At 36.0% G+C, this 16,192-nt stretch overlaps 1 protein-coding gene across 1 annotated transcript; it reads right to left on the bottom strand.

The window, feature by feature from the left end:
* Positions 1 to 356: 356 nt before the first annotated feature.
* Positions 357 to 13,799, bottom strand: LOC126976025 (ras-related protein Rab-11A). The gene is made up of 6 exons (XM_050824171.1): positions 13,502 to 13,799; positions 12,955 to 13,076; positions 4,369 to 4,601; positions 2,735 to 2,850; positions 1,584 to 1,719; positions 357 to 711 (listed from the first exon to the last, which is right to left on the bottom strand). The coding sequence occupies exons 1-5, from the start codon at positions 13,539 to 13,541 to the stop codon at positions 1,589 to 1,591; spliced, it is 642 nt and encodes a 213-aa protein (XP_050680128.1). The 5' UTR covers positions 13,542 to 13,799; the 3' UTR covers positions 357 to 711; positions 1,584 to 1,588.
* Between the last annotated feature and the right edge of the window lie 2,393 nt (positions 13,800 to 16,192).

The raw sequence follows: 16,192 nt of genomic DNA on the forward strand, positions 1-16,192 counted from the left end.
TTTATCCATCTGACATTGAGAAATATCCCCAGGGTTTACGAGACACTCTTTTAATTCTCTAAATAAATACAATATGAATTATCTACTAAACAAAAAATAAACTTAATAGAAATCAATTTGGAAACAGAATACATACACAGTACTTCTCTGTACAAATATAATTAATTCTACATCAATTAAATGGGTTTATTTTCAAATTATTTCATCCTGATGTTACCGGTCGATTGTGCAGCTTATTTTATTAAATCGAAGCCTTTTGAGGCACACCATTATTTATGTACTGTTGAATTAATCTGTTGCAATTTTTATACTAAATTATTTATATTTCGAACAAAAGTATTCTAAAATTCTGTAATTAATAAAACTGGGCAAAATATAACATTGATTGGTCGATAACATACATAGACAATATATAGCTATTATGTACTTTAGACTGAAAATACCAAATACGATAAAAAATTAAAATTGCAATGATTTATTTTGGAAATGCACAATCGACCTACAAAATGATAGACCAAAACAAACAATTATTACACAAAGGTGATGTGACCAGTGGCAACCGGTGACTGTCAGCAGCTGATGCAACCAGACGCCACCGGTCTGAAGCAACATCCTGGTATTACTGTCCATTTTCGGCAGTTGGGGATCACTGACAGGGAATGATTCTTATGTTTGTTTCCTCACTTCCACATTGATGTTAGTTTAAGATTTCTGAAATATTTAATTTATTTAATATGAGAGAAAATAAAGTTCTCATGTTTGAAATTCTTATTTGTAAAATTTTTAATTTTGAAACACAGCCTATTTGAAGTGTTACTGGTCTAGATAATTTACATGTCCTAGATAGAGCCTCTTGCTGCTGGATAGCCGATGAATACTGTAGTGTGTGTGACAAGCTACGTCGTACACTCGAGATTTGTATGTGTTAGTGTGCGTGCATTGCTCAAAATAGAGGTTAACAGTCAACCTCAATTTTTTTCAACGTTTTCAGTCATTGAGACATATAAACTATCTAAGGTTAACTATCATAGGCATATAGGAAGAATGAATGGAGGAATCCAGACTGAAATCCACCTGAAAACACCACTCAATGAAGTGGTATATACAGTTAATGGTAGTATTTCTGTATTGATGATGCAAATTAATAGTATGCATCTAGATCTAACCGTATCAAGTTATCCAAGCTGATGTTAATATCCATCCAGCTACATACCATGAGTTATGACTGTGCTTTTGCATATTGTTTAATTTTTTAGGGATATACTTCTAATAATAATAGTCTTTATTTGGGATATTTATAGGTTTTTATGGGTATCCTATACAATATTATATTGTCTACTCATAACTCTGTGGTAAAGGCGAGTTGCCCGAGACAACAGTATGTGGTCATACTGCTATATTTCTTTAGACTTAATCAGTTGTACGCATTTGGTGTTCTCATACCACAACACGATTTCGCTCCTGAAGCAATACACAGTATTGCTTCACGGCAGAAAAGGCGCCGTTGCGCCTCCCACTGGTATCAATTGCGAATATTACGTTACTACACTACATGCTTAAAAGTTATAATGCACAGAACTCACCCATCCTACTGGCAGCACTGTTTCCGCACAGAGTCGGCCGCGGAGGGACGCACATCTGTCGGCTCTGCGTCAGCTCGGATAACGTCGCCTTCAGGCGGCTCGCGCATTTGCTTCTGCGACACGATCCGGTAGATTTCTGAAAACAGGGAAAACCGGTTATATAATAATAATATGCCTCGTTTCACCATCACCGACATAGCCCAGATAGTTGCGAAACTGAAGCGGCAGTGGGTAGTGCACATAGGTCGACGGACAGAGGGCCGTTGGGGCAGTAAAGTCCTCGAATGTCGACCAAGTACCGGAAGCGGTAGTGATGGTAGGCCCCCCACAAGATGGACCGTCGATCTGGTCATGATCGCCAGAGTAGGTTGGAAGAGGGCAGCGCAGAACCGTCATGGCGTCATGGCGATCTTTGGGAGAGGCCTTTGTCAAACAGTTGACATCTTCCGGTAGAAATGGAATGGACAGTTTCTGTTAAAAATTACATTAGATTTGCAGTAGCTGGGTTCTATTTTATTATTTCTTTTCCTGGCTTTTTCCAACTAACAGATTGTCATATGCGACTTAGGTAAAGACCTCGTTAAGGAGCCTGTACCCATCTATTAACTCCAGTTCCAAACAATATCATGTCCCTATCTATTAATTTGTCTACTCCTTTTTCCCGGATTTCTGTAGGGTACCGCACAGTAATAGGTTTGGCCCGTTCCGCATTGAGACTTCTTATTTGCGTCAATTCTGCGTCCAGGGTTGCTAAGTTCAGACTGTTGGGATTATCAGACTTTTCGGAGAGACCTCATATTTTCGATGATTGATGCCAGTAGTTCGACAACTCGTATAAATTCCAGGATTACCTCCGTGTTTTCAACCAGAAATCTTCCGCAGTTTACGACTGCCAGCTACGCCAATTGCCAAGAATGCCTATCGGGCATTATCAAGGTTTTGAATAAGAGCGAGTATCTTCCGTCGTATTTGAAGGAAAAATTCTCTCAGGAACATCATCTTTTTCATAACATTTCATTTTATAATAAATATATTATCATATTAAGTATGGTTCAATAAAATTAAAATTATGTTATTATTTGTTACTTTAGAATTATCATGATTTTTATACACTTACATTGCTACATTACTTATATACATTTATTACTTACCAGTAAGAATATTCTGGAATGCCGGCTCGACATTAGTAGAGTCAAGGGCAGATGTTTCTATGAAACTAAGACCATTTGCCTCTGCGAACGCTTTCGCTTCTTCCGTTGGGATTGATCTGGAAAAAACAGTTTTTATATTGACACAACAGTAACCTTTACAGCTGGCATGGAGCGAGTCACATTCGTTATAAATTTTTTTTAATTTTGTCGTTTGCATTTCTTTACCAAGTAACCTGTCGTTGTTTCACTGAGAACGAAATCACATTTGCTGCCAGCGCCCTTCGGAGAGCATAGATCGCTTTTGTCTTAGTACACCGCTCCGCAAATTTCGAAAGCATGTCGTCAAAAATACTGTCAGATACGTAAAAATTGTTGCATAATGTATTTTTCAAACATAGTTACCATTGGGAGGCTCCTTTGCACAGAAACCCGGCTAGATTATGGCTACCACAACGGTGCTTATGTCTGCCGTGAAAAAGTAATGTGTAAACATTAATCTGATTCGGTCTGAAGGGCGCCGTAGCTAGTGAAATTACTGGGCAAATGAGACTTAACATCTTATGTCTTAAGGTGACGAGCGCAATTGTAGTGGCGTTAAGAATCCTGATTAAATTGTTTCAAATTCTTTAGAACGTTATTTTAAAAATTATTTAGAATGTTAAATAAAACCTGCCCTTCAAAATAAAATACATCTTTAATCATTTGTTTAATGAACATAATATTGAGATATTAGCATATACTAAAAAAAAAAAACACAACAAAAACGGGAATTTTACACAAAGTAAATTGCTTGAAACATAATTTTTTGAAGTATACCTCACGTAGTATACCCCTTATGTTGTAATTAGTTCAAACAAAGAAACAAACAATAATATTTTATTTCGTAGTTAAATTGCATTACACTTGAAATATATCATTTTCTCATACAGCTAGTTCGGAAGGCACATTTCCTTAGATAAGAACGAGCAGCGCCACTTCACGACAATGACTTAATTTGTGATCCCTTGGTTTTTTGGTACTGTTAATTTTAATTGATATGGAAGAGCTCGGCCTTCTGGCACAGATGTTTCTCACTTAATAGAAGGTCACATCCACTATTATGTTTGTACCATTTTTGTTACTGATATAAATATTTTTCATTTTCATTTTTTTTTTCATGACGCATGGACCAGGCATCGCCTCCCTCGACCATATTTCAGGGAAGGGAACGACTCGCCCCACATCGCCGATACTAACTAAAATGCCTTTACTTACAATTTGACCATTTTGTTTAAATTTAACGTAATAAGCTCAAATCCTCTTTCTTATCCATTTGAGTTTTTTTTTATATGAGAGGGGGCAAACGGGCAAGAGGCTCACGGGATGGGGAGAGGTGAGGCAACCGCCCATGGACATCCGCAACAACAGGAGTGTCAAGAAATGCGTTGCCGGCCTTTAAGGTGGGAGTATGCTTTTTTCTTGAAGGTCCCTAAGTCGTATCCGTTCGGGAAGACCGCTGCCGGTAGTCGATTCCACAAAGTGGCTGTGCGAGGCAAGAAATTTCGAACAAAACGCGCAATTGTGGAATGCCAGACGTCTACGTGATGCGGATGGTACTTTGCACGTAATGTCCGATGGTGGAATTCGGCAGTTACCTGAGATGTCTCAGATCGCTCTTGTTGCCCACCAGCATGATGAGGATATTCTGGTCGGCGTGGTCCCGCAGCTCACGCAGCCACCGCTCCACGTTCTCGTACGACAGGTGTTTGGCGATATCGTACACCAGTAACGCGCCCACTGCTCCGCGGTAGTACGCCGACGTGATGGCGCGATACCGCTCCTGCCCTGCCGTGTCCCATATTTGCGCCTTGATAGTTTTGCCGTCAACCTGCAATTTAGAAATTCAAAATAAAATATTTTTATTCAAAATAGGATTTAAAATCACTTATTGAACGTCAAAATCTACCACCCATTCAAAAGAGACTGCCTCAGACCTGAGAAGAATGGGCGCAAGAAACTCAGCGGGCTTTTTTTTTAAATATAAAATATGGATTACAATGTAATACAATAAACATTTATAATTAAAGAGCCTGAGGGTGTTTGCTTTTTTCCCAGTCCGTGGTGTCATTAAGAAAATCGTTTATGCTATAATAACCTTTTCCACACAAACGCTTTTTAACAATTCTTTTAAATTTCGTAACACATTTGTTTTGTACATTTTCTGGGATCATATTGTAGAAGCATATACATCGCCCAACAAAAGACTTACTAACTCGACCCAACCGAGTAGTAGGCATAACAAGTTTGTGTTTGTTCCTCGTGTTAACATTATGAATGTCACAGTTTCTAGAAAATTCCTCAATGTGCTTATGAACATACAAAACATTATCAAAAATGTATTGAGAAGCAACAGTCAAAATGTTTATTTCTTTAAATTTTTCTCTTAATGATTCTTTAGGACCTAGGTTATAAATTGCGCGAATAGCCCTCTTCTGCAGCACAAAGATAGTATTAATATCGGCCGCACTGCCCCATAACAATATACCATAGGACATAATATTATGAAAGAAAATATACATGTTTATCATAGACTAGCTGACCCGACAGACGTTGTTCTGTATATAATAAATAAAATAATGTTTTTATATGAATTTCTCAATAATATAATATCATAACATCAAAAATTACTTCGTAAAATATGCACCCTGCTGTCGTAATGAAATTGTTTCACAGCAGAACTATCAAACCGTGCGTCAATGAATTCTCTCATAGAAATTATGTATGGACACATCAAAGTAAAAACAAATATGTTGTTTTTATTTAATTTAGCAGCATTTTCCTATTTATTCACATTTTAAACCTTCTCTGGACTTCCACAAATAATTCAAGACCAAAATTAGCCAAATCGGTCCAGCCGTTCGCGAGTTTTAGCGAGACTAACGAACAGCAATTCATTTTTATAAATATAGATAAGGTAGGTACCTACTAGGACAACTGAATGTGTCGGATATCTGTTGCCTCCGTGGGATACATGACATGCCCCAGTTATGAACACTATCTAAACTCGGTAAAAAAAATCTAGGAAGTTCATAATATCAGTGTTAGGAATTTACGTCCTAACGATTGCTGAGAACTTTTCTTTTTGCGAATCGCGCTGCTGCCTCGTATGTTATCATTCTTAGTTGTTAAAAAAATTATATACTTAATATCTATTTGTTATTGTTTTTAACATTTGAATTATTTTTTATTTTTAACCGACTTCAAAAAAAGAGGAGGTTCTCAATTCGTCGGGTTTTTTTATGTTTGTTAGCTCAAAACTTTCGACTACCCGGTTTACCCATTTTTATAATTCTTTTTTTTATTTGAAAGCTGGTGCTTCCTGTGTGGTCCCATTGTAATTTGGTCCAGATCTGACAGTGGCATCCATGAGAAAAATCATAAGTCTTAAATTTGCTATACATACGTATAGCAAATTGGATGATAAATTTACGAATAACTCAATATCGCGCCAACCGATTTCGATGATTCTTTTTTTATTGGAAAGGATATACTTCAAAGATAGTTTGGTGAGGGTTTGGTTAGGTTTGGATTTCGGAATCCATGGCAAAGTAACGAAACTCTTCCATTAAGCGCTTACGTTCATTGCTGCATTGAAAAATTTAGTATATCTGAACATATTTAAACAAGTTGTTAGTTAGTGTACTTCAAATTCACTAAAAAGCAAAAAAAAATAACAAAAAAACAACCGACTTCAAAAACAGTATTCCAAAACAATAGATATAATATGCACTAAAAAGTATAAAATAATTGCGAATTTTTATACAATCAAATTCTAGTTACGATTATTGTAATTTTTGGAATCGGTGTCATCCAAGATAGGCTTGTAACTACTTACATACATAGTTATAGGTGAGATATGCTTGAGTCGTGAGGAGATGAGAGGCGAGAGCGGGTCGCGGCGGAAGGACACCGATTCCAAAAATTACAATAATCGTAGCTAGAATTTGATTGTATAAAAATACGCAATTATTTTTATACTTTTTAGTGCATATTATATCTATTGTTTTTGAAGTCGGTTGGTTTTTTGTTAAATTTTTTATATTTGTAAAAAATTTGGTGGCAGTTTTTGCAAATAAATATTATTATTATTTTTATAACGGAATGTTGTTTCAGTTAGCTTTTTGTTTCTTTTCTTACAGTAGTTTAAATGTCGCTATTTATATTATTACTTTTCATTATCACAGACTAAGCCCACTTAGACGCCCCCGGTATGTCACAGTAGACCCGACACCCACACAAACTCATCCACACCGCCTTCGCAGGCGTAGGCGCAAGTTCAGCATACCACTGGAACTCCTCACCCAGACGATGGCCAGAAGCCCGCAAATTAGAAAACAACTAACTTCACACATTGTTCGTTGCCCTACGAGAGAGCCCTCGTCGTAATCGCTTTCACTCCACTCAAGCGCACACACAATATATAACTGACTGACATACACGATCACAGACACTCGATACACACTCATACTTACACCCTGACGTGGTGTAATTAAATGCAGCGGAAAACACAACAAAGCGACCTCTCTCTACGCAGCGTGTGATCGGGTTACCGCGCAAACTTGTGTCTTCTATGGGGTACACGAGGTTCATTTTACCCTATTCTGCGACCTTCTCAAGAGAGGACACGATAGATGAAACGTGTTTCCACCGGCACTGGTCTGCGATTTCCCAAAAGAAACCTGAATGGTCGGCGGCTAGTACATATCCATAAATCCATCTGCATAACTATGAATGCTGAAGTCGCCGAACATATCATTCATATACAGAAGGAATAGTGTAGGAGATAACACGCAGCCTTGGGGAACTCCATCTTTCATGTGATTGAGCACTATTCAAGCCTTGTCTCTTGCACAGCGACAGTAATGCGTTTGTACATTAATTATTATATATTATCAGCGCACTTGTTCACATAACCCATCTGACGTCATGACTTTTTAGAACAATCAACATGGCGGCAAGCGTTATTCGTCAAATTACGAAGCGAATATTAAATACTTTGTGATTTAAAATCATTTTTATTGCACTTAACAAGTAAATAAAAGCGTTCACCTTAGGTTGACACTAACCCCCTTATTCATAATGGTCCACTAACGTTAAACAGCCGCTAAGGAGTGTTTTTTCTCATTCTGACTTAGGTCAATAGAAGAAGACTATTATGAATAAGGGGGTATAACTTACGTTTGTGGTATAGTGCGATGATAAAGGTTTTTGAGACAAACAGCAGGTTAAACTGCTGTTTGGAACACTCTCGGTACAAAATAAACAAGCTCTGATGTTTATGTTGACATATGATCGGATTTGGTACGGCCGGACCATCGGACGGTCCGGTGGCGTGGGTAGGCGCCCCACACTTCTAGTCCGGCGTCGTACGCGGTACAGTCGGGACGGTAATAATAATAAAAATTTTGTGCTATAGACAATGCGACATACCATTGATAAATACACATATGTAAAGTCGGTACCGGACCGCGTCCGATGGTTCGGCCGGAACAAATCCGACCATGTGTTTTAGGCTTAACATTCGAGACAATAAGAGTGTCGAATATCGTCCTAGAGATAGACCATAGGACTTCGTTGTAACTAGGGCTCTCACGATAACGAAATCGAAGTAGATGTGCCACCAGGTAAAACAGAAAAATAATATATTAAAATCTAATAAATAAAATCTAAATGGTGTTAAACTTTGAACTCCTCCGAAACGGCTTGACCGATTCTCATGAAATTTTGAGTGCATATTGGGTAGGTCTGAGAATCGGACATCTATTTTTCATCCCCCTAAATGTTAAGGGTGGTCCCTAAATGGTAATTTTTTTTTTAATTTGTTGATTATGAGTCATCATTAAAAATACATACAACTTCAAATTTTCACCCATCTACGATCAACAGTTACTTTTGTATCGCGATTTTAATATCGGCAATACAACGTTTGCTGGGTCAACTAGTAATACCATAAAATTCTTTGATTTAAGACAACATTAGCATTTTTCTCAACAACTTCCCATTGATCATGAAATAATAATGGGTGGAGGTCAACTAAGCATAAATAGAAGGTCAATGACATTTTTCCTCTTATCGAGGCGACAGCGACGTATTATATTGTGTGGTATACAATAGAGGCTGTCATATTAATATTGTAACGGTGTTGGCACTTTGCGTGAGGAAATGAAACCTCTTGTGAATAATTAAGTATCATTTTTGGATAGTGAAGAATGTTATGCATTTTACATACAATCTGATTCTAAACAGTTTGTTATTTTTAATAGATATCCCTTATTTCTGGGATTCATTATTCAAATAAAATTTGTAACCAAAATTTATGAACGATGCGGGACTCGAACTCGCGCCCCTCGGGTTGGCTCGAACTCGAACGGTGGGCTCAGTACAAATACGTGATTTTTGTAGGTGACAGTATGATATGGATAACCGGATGTTAGAAGTCGTTTGCTACAGTGACAATATGATGCAGGGCATAACACATCACAAGACGACGACGAAGCGGAACACATCACGCTAAGTCTGTAATATCTTAATACTTAATCTTAGGTGCTTTTGATTAAGCAGTAGTTGTACAATTATTGTTAAATTTATTGTTGTTCAGGCATTATCTATAAATAAATTTAAATGTTTATTTATATATTTTATAGAAAAAATGGCTCTGTCTTTAATCCCATTACTCCACAACTGAATATCTAAGTGATCGGACATCCTGGGACTAGATTGTGATTATTTTATAGCGATAGAAATGACTGTACAATATTGTATATCTTTATTGAAAAGAGCGCAAAAAAAGAATGCTGGGAGAGTTTCTTACGCCGCTTCTTCTCTCTCAGATCGCCATTTGTTTCCGAAACGGTAGTAGTATCTAGCATATTAGAAATGACATAAAGGTCTCCTAATTAGGAGCTGATACACCATAATATCTTCGAAAAGAAACTTTTTTAACATAATATGTGTTCTTCTCTCCCAAACATATGGTTGTCAAATTAGAACCTGCCACAGAAGTATGGAACACCGCATGTTAGGCTTCACAAGGAGAGGTAGAAAAGTGTCTAGAATTAAGAAAAATTGAGGATGGTGTCACATTCACAAAAAAAACAAAAATGGAGATGGACAGGCCATATACCTTGCAATAGTAAAAATGTAAATAAGACTAAAACCATAACCGGATGGGTCATCAGAGATGCTTCCCTCAAAAAAGGGAGACAGAAAATGTGCTGGGAAAAATAACAAAATTCATAAAATGGCAATGAACAGGGTCATGTGGAGACACCTGGAGGACTCATAATATGTGTCGAAGGACATCCTGTTTGGGAACCAAAGTGCATAAGAATTTTTTCTTATATTAATTTGACTTTTTGTAAATGAACTCAGCAATAAAAGCTTTTCTATTTCTTTAAATAGGAGCTCATGATGTGGGTCAAAATTTTCTCAAAAAAATTGTACTTATAGTAAAAAAAAAACAATAAAATAGCAGACCATACTATTCATATAATATATTCAGAGGTGAAGGTCGTAAAGTGTGAAATAATTTAGAGTGTATTTTTTTATTTCCCCAAAACTTAAAGTTATATAATGCTAATATCACAATTGGTGCCAAATCACAACTTATGTGGTTTTAGTTCCAAATTACCTGTGATGGTAAACATGCCAAGCATGAAAAGGCATTTATTTTCTCTAATTGATTCCTTTAGAATTCTTTTTAATGTCATTTCTAACACTATCATCACTTCGGAAACAAATGGCACTCTGAGAGAGAAGAAGCTGCACAAGAAACTCTCCCAGTGTTCTTTTTTCAATCATCATGTTAATATACATCCAAATGCTATGGAGTGACACACAGATATATCTCTCTGGCTCACAGAGAATGTGTCACACAGGCACACTAAAAAGTTGTTGCTACTTTCCGCCCCCAGATTGATTACATGGTGATATATTGTTGTTGGTTAATCCACATGTCATACTCATAAACAGGTTCTGCTTGGTGGGACTGGTTGAGTTATGCTGTCAGCATGTGGTTCCTTTTTACTGTTACGTTAAAATAACTTTTACTTTAAATTTCCAAATCGTCTTACTTTTATTTATTTTCTAATTAATTTATCCTAGTTATACTAATACATTAATATCCTCACATGGTCATGTCATAATTATTTGTTTAAGTACTCCCGTTTTTACATGCTTTATATTAAAAAAAAATGTTGCTTCACTTTGTTTTTTTACATAATATAAACTAATATTGTGAATGGAAATGTGACTTTGTTACAATTTCCCAACTTAATTACTCTACCATTCTTCATGAAATTAAAAAAAAGTGTACAAAACACACATAGTCAGGGGTATTGAAAAGTATGTATGTATTTAGGGTATGTGCATATGAAGGAAAATTATTACAGTTGCCAAGGGAGGTATAAATTGAAAATGTAATGAAAGAGTTAGGATATGTGTGGCAAGGTGAATCAGAGACAAGAGACCTTTGTGACTTGGCCTTTGTAAATGCAAGGCCTATTAGAAACAAACTTGTGGGCAAAAGCTAGGTAATCAGGTTAAACCAGTGTACTTAAGACTGACAATAAAATTCATACATTACATCTTATCTGAGATAAAATATATTGCTCTATCATTTTATTTTTATATCTAACTTAGACTTTCATGATAGATTCTTGGGAATGGACCAATCACCCCCAAAGATATCTTTTGAATAAATTTAGTTTTTATGCAATTTTAATTTAAAAAAAAAAGATCCCGCTGATATTTGATGACAATCAATCTTCTCAGGTCTGAGGCATATCATTTCAAATGGCTAATAGGTTCTGATGTTCATTAAGTAAATCCTATTTTCTCATACACCTAAATATATAACCTCATATTTTATCAATAAACAGATGCATGATCTTATTATTACTCAAACTAGCTGTTCAACAAGCAAAGTGCAACCACATACATGATCCCAATAATTATTATAAATGTTACATGGCCGTCATCATCAGCCGGAAGACATCCACTGCTGGACAAAGGCCTGCCCCAAAGATTTACACAACAATCGGTCCTGTGCTGCCCTCATCAAAGTCTCCACCTATTAAATGGCATATTACTCCCATAAATATCATAATCTTATCCCTGACTATTGAAACTACCAGTATAGCATTGCAACAATATAGTTTATTAGATGGAACATTATACACTATATTACCAAGATACACAATCTATCAATATAAAAAGAATAAATGCAAAAATGTCAATTGGATGTTATTATCACTTTGACAATTCAAAAGCTTAACCAAAACATGAAAGCCACTTCATGCCTTTGTCAACACTACTACCATTACCTACCCTTAAATTTAAATTTGATTTAAATTGCTGGTTTTTTTTCTACTTTACCTACAAAAAATTATATTGCTAAGAAGGATAGTTTTAAATTATGATTAATGAAAAACTAATTTTATATATTATTTGTTCCCAGTAGTGAGTGAAATAACTTATAAAAAGTTATTAAATTGAAAAATGCATAAATATTATACCATTTTGTACAAATATTTCATCACATATTGAGCATGGGTGGGTACCTGTGAATACTTTTGGTTTGTAATATTTGTTTGGTTAATTAATTGTATTAAAAAAAAACAGATTTGATGTCATTTCTTTAGCACCTTCTATTTATTACCCATATTGCAGAAAATGTTTGGTGATTTGTGCACTTAACTGCTGAGGCGATTTGGGGAACGAATGTTACCAAAAATAAAATAAATGACAACAGTTATAGTTTATGTTAAAATAACTGTTATTACCTGTTACTTGAGGAACAACTCTACCTGATCATATAGACTTATGGCAGTGTATTTAATCACCACATGTTACAAGTTACTGCCAGTGAAAGTGAAGTGACTTCATCTTTGTTCTATTAAGTGATTTTTTATACCATACATTGGTAAAAATTTATGTCAAACTATATTTATGCATTTTTAAATGTTGATATAAAATCTATTTAATCACCCAACATATAATCAAGAGTTGGTGGGAGATGAACGAAGGAAGTTATACAGATGTAACTTGGTAAGCTCAGCCTACCCTTCTGGAAAACCTATCTAAGTTATGAAATATTAAAAACTTAAAAAACTAATTGTTTTGAGTTTATTATATATTGACTTATTTACACTGTCTAATATAAAATATCTATATATCCTCACCTCTATACTTCTTGTTGCAAATTCAACTCCTATAGTGGACTTTGATTCTAAGTTAAATTCATTTCTAGTGAAACGTGATAGCAGACTGCTTTTACCAACACCAGAATCTCCTATTAACACAACTGAAACAAAGAAAATTAACGTTTACAATACAAAGACACTGACGTAATTTGTTCATTATTACAAAAATGCAAGGTCCTTGTTGTATGATATTTTTCTAGGTATACTAACAAGGTGACTCACACGTAGGCCGTAACTCATAATCGATTTGTAATACAATCAGCTGATGAAAATCTGAATCATTAACATGATTTTTTCATTGCAGATTTGTTTAAAACTCCTAGAAACACCTATTGCAGTCTAAAATTAAAAAATCTCAAAGCTTTTAAAGCTTTATACAATAAAAGAGCGAAATTTTGGACAAAACAAAGTTGTTGAAAGTTAAAATTGACAATTTAGTGGATTATTTAGGAATTGTTATACATTCTATTTAATAATAAATATGCCAAAAACGATTTTTTGTTACGATGAATAATTTTTAACTCGCCTTTGAATAAATAATCATATTCATCCTCTCTTGTACCCATTTTGTCTAGTTGTCCGTTCGTCGTCACTCAAATATTTCAACTTTTAATGTCAAGACACAAAAGTGTAACAATATAAACAAAAATATTTGCACGTTGATATATCACAGTATTTTTTAACACTACACAATTATCACAATAACACTAAAGGTATAGGATTGAAGAAGTAAAAAGTAGTTTAGAAGTTTAATTTTAAAATCTTTGTTTGCATCAGTGACAAGATGGCGGATACTTTTAGTTTTTACGCCCCTACATAGGTCACAATCAAAACAAAGTCAAACCAAGACGTCATTTTTGACATATCCACGCCCACTTCTAATCGTTGACATTTGTTTTATTTTACTCGAATAATTGCATAGGTACATTACTGTGCAGCCATAATGTTGGTATCCCATTACCATACACCCCATACACCCTATTTCCGAGGGCAAACAATGCAACAGTATCATGGCACCTGCTCCCGTCTTAAGGCGGTCTTTTCGAATATTAAGGTAATCCACTCCAACTTAATCGACTACCTCTACTGGCACCACCTTTAGACGATCAGCAGATAGAGACGCAGACTCTTGACGATACATAATATTTATAATACCCCGGGCATAAAATTCAGCATTCATTTTTAAGGCAACTGTTTTCGTTATAGAGGATATCTGATGTCACCGTCTCGACAGTTTAAGCAACGGCTTACTGTATCAACATGCGTATCGGGCTAGCGTTGCGGCGTCTGATAAGCTATGTGGTGTGGAACGTTGTATAGTGGTAATTCAACCGTGCTTTACATGTACAAGAAACTTATTTATTTATAAAAAAAATACAATGTAACATTACAGATTAAATCTAAAGCGTTGCAAAGATATTATACTAAAGAAAAAAAACAATGAAAATTATAAACTTTATTATTTTATAGAGTTATCTTATTTTATAGAGCTTACAGGCATCATACTCTCAAATCTTTTCTCTCATTCTTTGAGTAAACATCTCATCAAGCTGGCCAATAGAAAACACTGTGGTGCTACCTCAAGTACAGTTTAGAAGACAGATGGCTCGTGATACAGGCGTGTGCTTATGCGCATGAGTGCGTGCAGGTGGCTGCGCTAATAGTGCGTGTCACCGCCCGCGTACGTACGAGGTCGGTACAAAGAAACGCAGCAAACGTTGTAAAAAGTATGTGCAGACTACACTGCCCTGAATTATTTTGAGAACAAACATAGTAAGAGCTACGTACCTCCGTAACTGCAGTGAAACAAAGCCCAGATGTCCTTGTAAAAAGAGTGTTGGTTACATAAATGGATAGTATCCATATTGCCTCTTATACAAAGGTCTAAGGAATTGTTTTTGGACTTGTTCGATCATTAAAGTATATTTGCTCTCATGTGGGTTCCAAACAACTGAGTTGCACTCAAGATTACTATGGACTAGCGCCATATAAAGGATACGAAGTGCTTGGTTCGTCAAATGAGATGCATTTCGTAGAACAAAATACTTACATATACACGGAATACGAAATCCATGCACGTCGTTGAGTCTGGCGAACAACCTTCAAGTCACCCATCCGAAATACGTAAAGTTTAGACGTATTCGAAAGCTGTTCTTAGTAATTTTAGTTAGCCATTATGCCGCCGCTGCGTATGGAGAATTACTCTTTGGGTCATAAGGCAGAGGAGAAGGCCCATTTGAAGGAGATTGGGGTCTTTTCCTCAAAATTTACCCTTAACGGCAATTAAAAGATACCGCCAACCATCCCACTATGTCAGTGCTCTTTACCTGAAGTACCTATAGCCTAGACAGAAAACTGATTGATCACAACTGCTTGTGCACAAGCAACCCGGATAGCATTCCTCCCAATCACCGACAGTACGAATTTCGTCATGACCTATCGACAGGCGGAGATTGCCTGTCAATAGGTCATGACGAATCTAGATAGGTATACCTTCACCTTAAACATAGATAGGAGGAAGTTGTGTAGAGAGATCGTTTCATTTTCTCTTTTACTGCATTTATGAGGGTAAGTTTTCCATAATGCTTTACTTTTGCATACGACACAACCAACTAGAATATCATCATCTCGCTGATTTGTGTACCTCCTCAGAACAATCTTCCTCGAACAGCCAAACCATGGAATGAACTTCTTTGCGCAGCGATTCCGAGTCGATATGGGTACATTAAAAGAAAGCACGTACGTTATCGTTTGTATGATTCCTCTGATATTTCAAGAGATGAGTATAGGCAGGAAATGATCCGTACGCATGTTTCATCTTTATGTTCCACAAAAAAAAGGATCCCACAATAAAAGCAAACAAATACTGTGACTTAACTAACAGGTAACGAGATATGGCAACAACATTAACTTGTAAGTTAAATAAGTAGATCCGAGCGAGCCTAGAGTCTGGGCTTAACTATACCAGCCACATATCTTTACAAACTACTAATAGATTTTGATTTGTCGAAATCCATAGTATCCTAAGTTTTTCCCTAGAATGATCATCTCATGTAATAATGTTGCAATTTCACTAGGTTCTTACCAGATTAGACTAGGCGGGTAGAACTGCAAAAGCAGTAAAAATGACTGCATATATAACTTACATCCGTAAGCGAAATTTCTCCAATCTCGTCGAGCAATAACGGCGAATGTCTACGGTGCCGAACTCCGAACA

This window comes from Leptidea sinapis, chromosome 39 (genome assembly GCF_905404315.1).
Source record: "Leptidea sinapis chromosome 39, ilLepSina1.1, whole genome shotgun sequence".
Classification (NCBI taxonomy): Eukaryota; Metazoa; Arthropoda; class Insecta; order Lepidoptera; family Pieridae; genus Leptidea; species Leptidea sinapis.